The 14,097-nt window shown below is 40.4% G+C and overlaps 1 protein-coding gene across 1 annotated transcript in view; it reads left to right on the forward strand.

Moving 5' to 3' along the window:
• LOC106809407 (cGMP-specific 3',5'-cyclic phosphodiesterase-like) overlaps nt 1-12,785 on the forward strand; it is a gene marked incomplete at its 5' end in the record, with an annotated part of 41,228 nt that extends 28,443 nt beyond the window's left edge. Inside the window, 2 exon segments of the mRNA XM_014812471.1 lie at nt 11,924-12,209; nt 12,755-12,785. Coding sequence (XP_014667957.1) covers nt 11,924-12,209; nt 12,755-12,785 — 317 coding nt within the window.
• Between the last annotated feature and the right edge of the window lie 1,312 nt (nt 12,786-14,097).

The raw sequence follows: 14,097 nt of genomic DNA on the forward strand, positions 1-14,097 counted from the left end.
CGTAATGAGGCTATAGCATTCACTGATATTAATTACCGCTTTGTTCTTAGAACATGAATATGGATACGCTTGTCGTCTGCTATTTGAGTGACTAGTTAATAGCTTCAAGCTGTGGCAAAAATATCAACCGAGACAGTTGATCCACGCCGTATTGAATATGGGGAGGGGGAGGTAAGCCCACGTACGCTTAGCGTTGACCTGGCTGATGAAATGGGTAAACATGTTTTTCAATGATTTACACAAGTCTAATGACAGGTACGATTAGATTCGTTAATATATATATTATATAATAACTTATAGATATAAGAAGATTTGTTACGGAAGGTATACCTGTATAGCAAATACCGCGTGTGCTCTATCAGGCTGAATACCATAATCGAGCTTAACCCCGATACCTTGCTTCTGGCGTTGCCTTGCGAGTTCAAAATAACTGTTCTAATTCCTCCTTGCTTACTCCTTTATTTAACCCAATACGACAAAAACAGCCAAGTATTTCACGATAATTTAAAACTTAAAAAAAAAGTAAGAATAATATTGTTTCTCAAACAATTCATCATGTCATCATTTAAGCCATATATTTGTTTCCGGAATTAGCAAAATTCAGGCTAGCACAACAGTTTTAGCACATTTCGAACAATTTTGTTTCAGTTCGCATTTGCCATAAGTGGCTTGTGTTTTGTCAAACAGTTTTGATTGCCAAGTAGAATCTGTACATAGGTAATGCCATGTTTGCCCACGAAGGAGCACCAAACTTACATAGACCTGCGAGGGAGCTCGTATTTTTGCGTAAATATAAACCCGAATGTTACCATGCAATTGCAAGAGAAGCATTGCTACAATGTGGTAGCTATACTCCAATTATTTTATTGTGTATATGTTTATTATGTATTGTCTATTTTTAATTGTTTGCCATGCTTGGTGGTTTATTTTCGCTGTGGAACATCGATCGACTGGCGGGGGTATGTCTGGCACACTTGTCAGCAAATAAATGTACCCATAATTCATATTTATCAGGACGTGAATAAAATATTAGTTTTATTTTCTCCCCTGATTGTCACAATTCATATTATTATTGTTATGTATTATACCATGCAATACACATATATGCATTACACATTTCTGAAGACTTATAAGTTGCCAATATTAAGGTAAATAGCGCGCCAAACCATCAACACGCACGCACACAGACACGCACACAGACACGGTCGGGCATACGAGCCCACACAGGCCAGCACACGCACGCAACGCCGTTAGGAGTAGGAGTAAGTAGTAGTATAGTATAGTAGTAGTAGTAATATTAGTAGGTAGAGTGTATAGTAGTAGTAGTTGTAGTAGTAGTCAGTAGTAGTAGCTAGTAGTAGTAGTAGTAGGTAGTAGTCAGTAGTTATAATATTAGTATATAGTAGTAGTAGTAGTAGTTAGTTGTAGGTAGTAGTAATAGTAGTAGTCAGTAGATAGTACGTAGTAGTAGTAGTAGTAGTAGTAGTAGTAGGTAAGTATAAGTAGTAGTAGTAGTAGTAATAGTAGGCAGCAGCGTAGCTGCCAGCTGCCTGTTATTGATTATGATGTTGGTGACTTCACCGTTGTTGACATTGCCGTCGCTATTGTGTTCCAATCATTATTGGATACGCCATTTCTGTGGTTGTCAATCGTTTTTGTTCGTCGTCGTCCCCGTCAGTCGATGTTCGTTTTTGTTGTGTAATGTTTCGGTCGGATAAACTGATTAACGTATTTACTTTACGTCGGTAGTAATACCACACACACACACACACACACACACACACACACACACACACATCCACACACACACACACACAACAACACACACAACCCACGACACCACGCACGCACGCACGCACGCACGCACCCACACACACACCCACACACAATCATACTATATAATATATAATAAATATATTATATATATATTATATACTATACTATATATATATATATTATCTATATATTATCTATACCTGTATACGCTGAGGAAATTCATCTAATGTACTTTTGCGCGTATTCTAATAGGATGGCGTTATACGAATTACATTGTGAATGGGGTCGAATCTAAGTTTTCATTTTGTTACCGGATCGATGTAGTTTTAGCAGCATTAAATAATGTTTATGTGACACAGACTTCAACATACGAGCAACTGTAAACGATCGTTATTGGGACGGGCCTCAGTTCTGTAGACATGTTTAGTATTAGTTAACTCCAAAGGCCAGCTTCAATACATATGTATTTTGTATCTAATTGCATACTGGTTATTATCACTCTTTGTAATGAGCACCTCGACTAATATATGTTTATATGTTTGCACGCTGCACTAACTGTTTGCGTTCTGGTAGTAATTATCATGTGTAAGTGAAATTATTTGGAGCACCTGCTGCTCAAAATTTGTGACCCAATATTTGTATCAACTATAGCGATTCCGTGATGCGTGTAATTTTCTGGATTAGCCAACTTAGGAAGTTGTCTGAACCTTCTAGTCGTAATGGCTGGCTTGGGCCGGGGACTGCTTTATACCATATATAAGTGTTATAATACAGGAAAGGTTGAGCATGAAGCATTCAATTGCATGTATGAATGTTACTGCGTTCGCGCACTAAAACATTTATTTTGAAAATTGGTGTGTGTTTCTAACTTACGCATTTAAACGGACAAAGTCTAGCTAATTATTCATCTCAGAAGTTCATCTGTAAAGATGGTTCATTTATGAAGAAGTTATTCAACAACACAAATATTTATTTATTCGTCGCTAATACAGAGGACATGCTTGATTATAAAAGTGTACCGCAGAATACTACCCCCGCCCAAAAAGTGCGTCATCTCAACCGTATTCGACCATAGAATCAAATAGGTCGAACCAGCATTTCATTCTCTATAGCACTTGCCCGTAAAAGACTCCTCGTGGCAATGAATAAGGTTGACTACGTCTCAGTCTGAGTTAGAGCTGGTTTCTTATTTCACCAGTGATGTCAGATCACGACGTAGAGCTTCATCGAGGTCGTCGGGTGCGGAGACCGTAGTTCTGCGTCACAGCTTGCCTCGCAGCACCGACCTATGTAACGACTGACTCGACCGACAATCTAACAGCCGTGACGACGTACGAACGGCAGCAGTGAAACTGGCAGCCGCCACCGACTGAAAGCAAAGATGCTGAACCCAAGTCGGTGGCGGCGAAATGTGTCATTTACAGTGTGGAATGGTGAGCCCATATTATTACTGCGCCTTATTTGAACTCAATGGTGTGTAGTGAATGGGTCGTTGGCCTTGTGTTGTGTGTGTGTCGTGTTGTGTGTGTGTGTGTGTCGTGTGTGGTGTGCTGTGGTGTGTGTGTGTGTGTGTGCGGGTGTGTGTGTGTGTCGCGTGATGTGTGTGTGTGTGTGTGTGGTGTGTGTGTGTGTGTTGGTGTGTGTGTGTGTGGTGTGTGGTGTGAGTGTGTGGTGTGTGGTGTGGTAGGGGGAGGGCGTGCGTGCGTGCGCGCGTGTGTGCGTGTGGGTGCGCGCGCGTTTGGCGTGGCACGCCGCGTGGTGAGTGCGGTGCGCTTGGCGTATGTGGTTTGTGCGCGTTGTTGCGTGCGTTTTTGGTGGCGCCCTTATTTCCATTATTCTTATCCTTTCAGGACAAAACGGGATCAGTAATTGATGACACACAATGTGAAGGTACTGTTAATGGACGGGAATCCGACACCTCGGCAGCCGATCTCAGCATTATAACGGAGAAGCAACGACGTTGAACTGCCGGAGGCAAAAGACTATAGCCAAGCGAGAAAATGGACCAGAATGCGACTCCAGATGCAGCACAGCGAGAAAATGGACCGAATGCGCACTCCAGATGGCAGCACTATACAATATCTGGCTACGACTGAGAACGCCTCCGATAGAAACCTGAGGTAACTGGGCGGGATGACGCGTATATCTCGGCAAACCCTGAACCTACCTCAGCGGTACAAATAAGTGAGAGCGGAAAGTCAAAGATGCAATGTAAACCACTGCATCTAAGCGTAACGAGCGTGAAGTGGGTCCAACCAGAGTGTAAACTCTACAGCGCGCTGTCGGATGTAAGCAGTCCGAATTCGAAAACGTCGTCGTCTTGGTCATCGAAAAACACAGAATCGTCAGCTCCCAGACCACCCAGGTCAAACCCACATAACGTCGGTTCCTGACGAGAAACCAGAACGCGTCGAGGTGACGTCAGTAAAAAGTAGCCACGAGAAAGGTTCGACGAATACGAAACAACACAAATATCCACACGCAGTAAATCCCCGGATATTGCACCAGACCATCATTGCCACAACCAGTGCGGCAAATAGTAAAGTAGATAACGCCGGTAGTGGCAGACGCGAACACAAACAAGAGTCCTAACCAAAAGTAAGTTTTGTGTTTTGTGCTGACATGAGTTCCCATGCCACAACCAGTGTCTGGCATCCACTGGGTATATCGACATAATATTTAAAATTCACGAGTTAGCGAGTATACGAGAAAGACGTTTAGCAAAATTAACAGAATTGCTGCTGCGACTACATATAAAGTGTTTTTAGATTACGAATTATTCATTCTAAATTTATAATTATTGATAGGTTCGTTTATGATATGGCCACAAGTCGTAGACGATCATAAAACCACAATTACGATGTGTTATATTTCCCATTTTGCCGCGGTAATATATTTTCATAGTATGCCACAGGTATACCCGCAATTAATTAACATAGCTGCCCCGCGTTGAAACATTCATGCAGATTTATTAATAACTTATTCATAGATTATCGAACATATGGTCGAACAGCCTAATTCTTATTAGGATGGTTTACTTACAGTATGCCCGTATCAAGTTTAAAAACATCGAAACGATGCAGAGAGTGTCGCACGCTTGAGACTGTTTAAGGCAACTCCGTTATAAAACCTCACCTATAGATAACATTCCAACAATAACAACGAATATCGCATTATTTGAATATCGCTCGTGTGATAATGCACTACGCCTTATAAATTTATATTTATATATGTCGTTGTATAGTTTAAGAGACAGGAGCGAAACATTGATCGTTAACAACAAAGCTATCGCTAATTATTCTTAATCGCATTTTTGATTGTGTGCGAAACATGAGCACTTTTACACAAATTGTTGCATTACTTTGCATTTTAAATGTAATAAGTATTTAGGTCAGGAATGACGTATATATATATATATATATATATATATAATTATATATATACGTCACGATGCGAAATTTTGTAATATGAATATTCTATGCGTCTGCGCAAAATATGTTTTCGGTGGATCTCCCAACATAATATATTAACCCAATATGTGTAATCGCTTTGTTTAACCGTGACCTATTATAATTTTAATAAAGTCCACAGTGTAAAGTAACGTGTTTTTGTGATAATTGCAACTATGTCCGTTCTCACCGAGTATGCAAATAAAACCCCCGATGTAACCTGACATATTAATACATTGTTACATACGTTGTTTTTGTTGTGTAATGTTTCGTCCAAGAAACTGTATTAACTGTATTTACCTTAACGTCGGTACGTTAATACACACACACACACACACACACGACACACACACACACACCACACACACACACACCACACACCACACACACACACACACACACACCACACACCCACACGCACACACACACACACACACACACACCCACCACACACACACACACACACCACACACACACACACACACACACACACACACACATACACACACACACCACACACACACACACACACACAACACACACCACGCACACACACACACACACACACAAACACACAGACACACACAACACACACACACACCACACACACACACACACCACACACACACAACAACACACACACACACACACACACACACACACACACACACATATATTATATATATATATATATATATATATATTATCTATAACTGTAGTACGTAGGAAATTCGTCTAATGTACTTTTGCGCGTATTCTTAATAGGATGGCGTTAGTACGAATATATTGTGAATGGGGTTGAATCTAGGTTTTTATCTTGTTACCGGATCGATTTAGTTTTATCGCAGCATTAAATAATGTTTATGTGACACAGACTTCAACAATACGAGCCACTGTAACGATCGTTATTGGGACGGCCCTCAGTTTTGTAGACATTTTAGTATTAGTTACTCAAAAGACAGCTTCATACATATGTATTTTGTATCTAATTGCATGATGTTATTATCAATCTTTGTAATGAGCACCTCGACTAATATTTGTTTATATGTTTGCACGTTACTAACTGTTGCCGTTCTGGTAGTAATATAGTGTGCAGTGATTATTGAGAACCTGCTGTATATATATATATATATATGTCACGATGCGAAATTTTGTAATATGGATATTCTATGCGTCTGCGACAAATATGTTTTTGGTGGATCTCCAACATAATATAATTAACCCAATATTAGTAATCGCTTTATTTAACCGTGACCTATTATAATGTCAATAAGTCCACAGTGTGAAGTAACGTGTTTTTGTGATAATTGCAACTATGTTCGTCCCCACCGAGTATGAAAATAAACCCCCGACGTAACCTGACATATTAATACATTTATGAGCATAAACAAAAGAGTGGAAATCAATGTTGGGATATGAAGACGTTTTTACTTGGATGAAAATATTATATTTCTCTATCAGCTATTATGTATTTGATTCGCTCATTATAACATAATTTTCAACTACTTGCATCTGCGTAGATAGGTATACGATTCTAGGTTGTTCTAGCTCACGTTTAGCCTAATTGCCGCATATTTCAAGCCGTTTGTCTTCTTCTTCGTTATTATATTAGGCAAAATTACAATTGAAAGTACCAAAATAAAGTTGTTAGCTACAAAATGTTGTTTTGTCGTATCCGCGTGCATATGTGGGATTTATTATGACAATAAGTGATGAACTGGCAGCAAGGCTAAAATGTGAGATGTACTGAAAGGTATATATGTAATGATGTCAACGTACGGTGTTGCATGCATATACTTATCCTTATATCTTGTAATGTACGAGGTTATATCATTATTTCAAGCTAATAAACGTTGCAGCATTACTTATTGTTTGTGACTATTACTGTGCTCCGAAATCGTGAAAAAGATGCGCAATATCAATATGATTGGGATGGAATTTATAAAGCGGAATTTGAAATCACTATAGAAAAACGCAAAAATTCAGTAAATCGATCCACGTATAGAACGGCCATAAAATCGCGACCTTTTAGTATTATTGTCACAATGAAATAGAATTAAATGGCTGTACATATAAAACTAACTAGTAGAGAAAATGTAAAATTTCGATCATTAACAGGCAGGTTTTACTCGAAATTTAAATATCAATTCCATTATAGGTTAATGTTACAGATACATACGCACGCACGCAGCACGCACGCTCGGGCACACACACACACACACACACACACACACACACACACACACACACACACACACACACCAGGGCCGTAGTGGCCTCCCAAAAAGTGCCACTGCAAAAATATGTAGCCGATGCGGGAGGTCTGGTCTCTACAGTTCAAAAATTTTTGAAATGTAGAGCTGGAATGGCATTTCCTGCATTTTCAGGCTATGTTGAAAGCAACCAATTCTGATCATTTCAAAGGTCAATTTGTAAATTTTAAAGAGGAATGTAGCTAAAGCTGATGTTTTGACTAAAGTATCTAAAATATATATTATGAGTATGATAACTAATAAACATTATTTACAAATTGTATATACTATCAGTACATAATTATGAAAAATAAGCCTATTTTCAATCTGCATTTATACTTTCACTATGTACATCTGTATGTTTTGAAGTTTGAATTTGAATAGGCACATTGTCATATTAGATACACATTCCAGAATTATTTTTTTTCAAAATAGTGCCACGGCAGTGCCGTGCTGCCGTGGCGGCCACTACGGCCCTGCACAACACACAACACCACACACACACACACACACACACACACACACACACACACACACACACACACACCACACACACACACACACACACACACACACACACACCACGAACAATTCCACATATAGTCTCAGGTCTGTCTATGATTTATTCCGCGTATATTCAATAAACACGCACGCACACACTACCATAAACAATTAGTATCCCTCAAAATCGTTTCATAATCTAAATACTTATCGTTTTCCTGCACACAATCATAAACCAGGGAGATGGACAGAACTTTATGCAAGGATTGTGGAAAACCATGCATAGAAATTTTCGCCAAACGTGTTGTGAACGAATAAAACGCCAGTATCACTTATCGGCAACATAGAGCTTTTTTTTCAAGTTCTTGGTGCTTTTTATACTTTGACGTTTTACCAGATCTGACATAGTATCTTCATCCATTCGTTAAAACGCAGTTTATTTGAATATAGGCCATTGGTGGCTAGAGACCGTACTGATGCTAGGGTAGCACTGCTCAGATAGTAACATTGGTTTCATGACACATGACACACTGCACCACGCGGTTTTTTACTGTCATAATACACACGCACACGCGCACGCGCACGCACGCACGCACGCACGCACGGGGTAGTTTATTGCCATAATACCACACGCACACGCGCACGCACGCCTGCACGCACGCACGCACGCCCGCACCACACACACACACACACTCACGCACACAAACACACACAAACACACAACACACACACACACACACACACACACACACACACACACACACACACACACACACGCACAAGACTCAATAGTTCTCTCCGCAAGCGATCTCAACAACATTGATGTTTGTGAGACCACAAAACTCCGTATTTCCCTCATAACTATGCAATAATTGTTTTGTTATAGTATGTAAAGTCAGGAGTAAATAATACTATTACTAGCTCCGACTGTGCGACGTTTAGCAAACCAAGACCAAGGACAATTCCGCATTCTAGACCGCGGCGAGCATATTATTTATTAAGGGTAACTCAATAAACATAAACTCAAACTCTACCTCAAATCTTCAGTAATCCTCGTACCTAATCGTTTGTTACATACATAATCACAATCCAGAGGAATAGACTAGAATATTCAACATTCCGACAATCATTACACACGCAAGCACGCGAAAATAAATCGCATCTAATGACAAATTTCGGGGTAATTATTATGAGGTTTCAAGAGATAACCTTGTGTTTTACTATCATTATGCTTTGCCAGAACTGGTATACTGTTCTCCTCTAATCATTCAGACTTCTTTTCGCCTCACGTCGTGGCGCCATTTAATTTTAATATTGATTTTCTTACGGTCACTATCAGCTATTATTTCATGGCACGTGACATGCTGTGCAACAATTATGATGTGGTATTTAATGCAGCCAACACACACATACATGTTATCAGGGGTAGATAATGACAAATTTTTCGCTCGCTCGCGCGCGCGCGCGCGTGTGTGTGTGTGTTTATTTATTTATTTATTTATTTATTTATTAGCTTTCCATTGATCCTCAACTGTATTTGCAATCATGTTACATGCCATTTCTTCGTCTTCGTAGCGCCCCAAATTATTTGAGGTTATTGCGGACTGCATGGCGCGCGTATATGACGATTTAGTATAACGGACACGTAGATAAATATCTAATTATGTGGATAAACAATAAGTTGCGAATCAGCAATATAGATCGGAACAAATCTGTAGGAAACTGGAAATGAGGTGGTTTTACCCACTATGCCACTACAGGGCAAATCTACCTATCTGAATTTGTATCGTGCTTCGACTCACTTTCATTTCATCGCGTTCATTCCCATAACCTTGCACCGCTACAAGTAGGGTGTGTAAGTCCTCTATCACGACGGATTGGGCGGTGTCGATCGATGAAAAAAGAGCAGGTGTGTTTGCGTGTAGCTAACCGCTTATTGACAGCTCTGCTCCGCTTCGTAATTCAATAGTAGGCCTACGATGCGCAACCATTGGATCCCAATACGGTAATCCATGTTCCATATGGCGGCATGAATCGCGGATGCAACATCCGTAGACATGCGTAATTAGTCATAGCCGATAATCTATAATTCGATCTGCTCGTTACGGTCTAGCCGTAAAAATATTAAAGAGCTCACAATGTCATATACGCGCAAAACTACATTCTAGGCAGAGTCTTCAGAGGGAAGAACATATCAAAAAGTCAAAGAATGAACGAGGACGTTGTCGCGAACAGTGTAGTTTAAATTCGGGGTATAATTAACTATCTCCTAATAATAACCATTATAATTGTGCATGTGACAACCTACGTATGAATATACTATATAAGTGAAGATATTGCCTGACACGCAGGTCCAAAAACATTAGCGGCGTAGAAACGTCGAATAAGGCAATGTAATCAAGAGCGTATTAAGTATATACTTAATACGCTCTTGATGTAATGTATATTAGGTGCTTTCTTATGTTCATGCCTGTGCTTAGGGAAAGATTACAAATGCGCGTTTCACCGATCTTAAGAGATGGAGGCGTGACCTAAAAAAATGTCTGCCTTGGAGAACGATAGAGAGCACGCGAGAGTAGAAACATTCACATTGTGAATGTAGGTATCAGGAGTAAGCGAACTAGCGATAATCTCATCAATGAAGAGATTGGTCTCTCATCAATGTACTTCTGATATCAGCATTTATATGCTATATTAATAAGTTGTTCAGTATCGGCATACACTATAGCTTTGTTGCCGCCATTGACCAAGATAGTCTCCCGTACGCAGTTCCTTCTACATATATATCTATCTTATCAAGAGCACATCAATTTCTATATATGAATATATACGGTGTAGACTATCGGTGCAGTGCCAGGAATTTATTTAGAAGGCGTCATGACCGTCGCATCGGCAGTAATGATGTGTTACGATGAGCAGACACGCAGCATTGTACGCGTTACTGTCAAAGAGTTGCTGCACACATACACGCACGCACGCACGCACGCACGCACGCACGCATCTAATGTACTTTTGCGCGTATTCTTAATAGGATGGCGTTAATACGAATACATTGTGAATGGGGTTGAATCTAAGTTTTCATTTTGTTACCGGATCGATGTAGTTTTATCGCAGCATTAAATAATGTTTATGTGACACAGACTTCAACAATACGAGCAACTGTAACGATCGTTATTGGGACGGGCCTCAGTTCTGTAGACATTTTAGTATTAGTTACTCAAAAGACAGCTTCATACATATGTATTTTGTATCTAATTGCATGCTGTTATTATCACTCTTTGTAATGAGCACCTCGACTAATATTTGTTTATATGTTTGCACGTGACTAACTGTTGCCGTTCTGGTAGTAATATATGTGTGCAGTGAATTATTGGAGAACCTGCTTGTCAAAATTTGTGACACATATTGTACAACTATAGCGATTCCGGTGATGCGTGTAATTTTCTGGATTAGCCAACTTTAGGAAGTTGTCGTGAACCTTCTAGTTGTAATGGCTTGCTTGGCCGACTGGCTTTTTACATATATACAGTGTTATAATACAGGAAAGGTGACATGAAGCATTCAATTGCATGTTGATGTTACTGCGTTCGCACTAAACATTTATTGTTTAGAAAATTGGTGTGTGTTTCTACTTACGCATGTTAACCGGACAAATTCTGCTAATTATTCATCTCAGAATGTTCATCCATAAGATGGTTCATTTATGAAGAAGTTATCAACAAACAAATTTTATTTATCGTCCTATTACATGAGGACATGGCTGATTATAAAAGTGTACCGCAGATACCTACGCAAAGTGACGTCATTCAACCTATTCGACCATAGAATAAATAGGTCGAAACCCAGCATTTCATTCTTATAGCACTTGCACGTAAAAACTCCTCGTGGCAATGATAAGGTTGACTACGTCTCAGTCTGAGTTAGAGCTGGTTTCTTATTTCACAGTGATGTCAGATCACGGACGTAGAGCTTCATCGAGGTCGTCGGGTGCGGAGACCGTGTGTCTGCGTCACAGCTTGCCTCGCACACCGACGCCTTGTACGACCGACTCGACCGACAATCTACACAGCGTGACGACGTACGAACGGCAGCAGGGAAACTGGCAGCCGCCACCGACTGAAAGCAAAGATGCTGAACCCAAGTCGGTGGCGGCGAAATGTGTCATTTACAGTGTGGATGTGAGCCCATATTATTACTGCGCCTTATTGGAACTCATGTGTGTAGTGAATGGGTCAGTGTGTGTGTGTGTGTGTGTGTGTGTGTGTGTGTGTGTGTGTGTGTGTGTGTGTGTGTGTGTGTGTGTGTGTGTGTGTGTGTGTGTGTGTGTGTGTGTGTGTGTGTGTGTGTGTGTGTGTGTGTGTGTGTGTTTGCGTGTGTGTGCGTGTGTGTGCGTGTGTGTGTGTGTGTGTGTGTGTGTGTGTGTGTGTGTGCGTCGTGTGTGTGTTGCGCGCGTGTGCGTGTGCGGTGCTGCGCGTGCGTGCGTGCGGTGCGTGCGTGCGTGCGTGTATGTGTGCAGCAACTCTTTGACAGTAACGCGTACAATGCTGCGTGTCGCTGCTATCGAAAACACATCATTACTGCCGATGCGACGGTCATGACGCCTTCTAAATAAATTCCTGGACTGCACCGATATCTACACCGTATATCATATATAGAAAATGATGTGCTCTTGATAAGATAGATATATATGTAGAAGGAACTGCGTACGGAGACATCTTGGTCAATGGCGGCAACAAAGCTATAGTGTATGGAATACTGAACAACTTATTAATATAGCATATACATGCTGATATCAGAAGTACATTGATGAGAGACCAATCTCTTCATTGATGAGATTATCGCTAGTTCGCTTACTCCTGATACCTACATTCACATGTGAATGTTTCTACTCTCGCGTGCTCTCTATCGTTCTCCAAGGCAGAAATTTTTAGGTCACGCCTCCATCTCTTAAGATCGGGTGAAACGCGCATTTGTAATCTTTCCCTAAGCACAGCGCATGAACATAAGAAAGCACCTAATATACATTACATCAGAGCGTATTAAGTATATACTTAATACGCTCTTGATTACATTGCCTTATTCGACGTTTCTACGCCGCTAATGTTTTTGGACCTGCGTGTCAGGCAATATCTTCACTTATATAGTTTCATACGTAGGCTGTCACATGCACAATTATAATGGTTATTATTAGGAGAATATTAATTATACCCCGAATTTAAACTACACTGTTCGCGACAACGTCCTCGTTCATTCTTTGACTTTTTGATATGTTCTTCCCTCTGAAGACTCTGCCTAGAATGTAGTTTTGCGCGTATATGACATTGTGAGCTCTTTAATATTTTTACGGCTAGACCGTAACGAGCAGATCGAATTATAGATTATCGGCTATGACTAATTACGCATGTCTACGGATGTTGCATCCGCGATTCATGCCGCCATATGGACATGGATTACCGTATTGGGATCCAATGGTTGCGCATCGTAGGCCTACTATTGAATTACGAACGGAGCAGAGCTGTCAATAAGCGGTTAGCTACACGCAAACACACCTGCTCTTTTTTCATCGATCGACACCGCCCAATCCGTCGTGATAGAGACTTACACACCCTACTTGTAGCGGTGCAAGGTTATGGGAATGAACGCGATGAAATGAAAGTGAGTCGAAGCACGATACAAATTCAGATAGGTAGATTTGCCCTGTAGTGGCATAGTGGGTAAAACCACCTCATTTCCAGTTTCCTACAGATTTGTTCCGATCTATATTGCTGATTCGCCACTTATTGTTTATCCACATAATTAGATATTTATCTACGTGTCCGTTATACTAAATCGTCATATACGCGCGCCATGCAGTCCGCAATAACCTCAAATAATTTGGGCGCTACGAAGACGAAGAAATGGCATGTAACATGATTGCAAATACAGTTGAGAATCAATGGAAAGCTAATAATAAATAAATAAATAAATAATAAACACACACACACACACACGCGCGCGCGCGAGCGAGCGAAAAATTGTCATTATCTACCCTGATAACATGTATGTGTGTGTTGGCTGCATTAAATACCACATCATAATTGTTGCACAGCATGTCACGTGCCATGAAATAATAGCTGATA

Source organism: Priapulus caudatus, unplaced genomic scaffold (genome assembly GCF_000485595.1).
Source record: "Priapulus caudatus unplaced genomic scaffold, Priapulus_caudatus-5.0.1 Scaffold352, whole genome shotgun sequence".
Classification (NCBI taxonomy): Eukaryota; Metazoa; Priapulida; class Priapulimorpha; order Priapulimorphida; family Priapulidae; genus Priapulus; species Priapulus caudatus.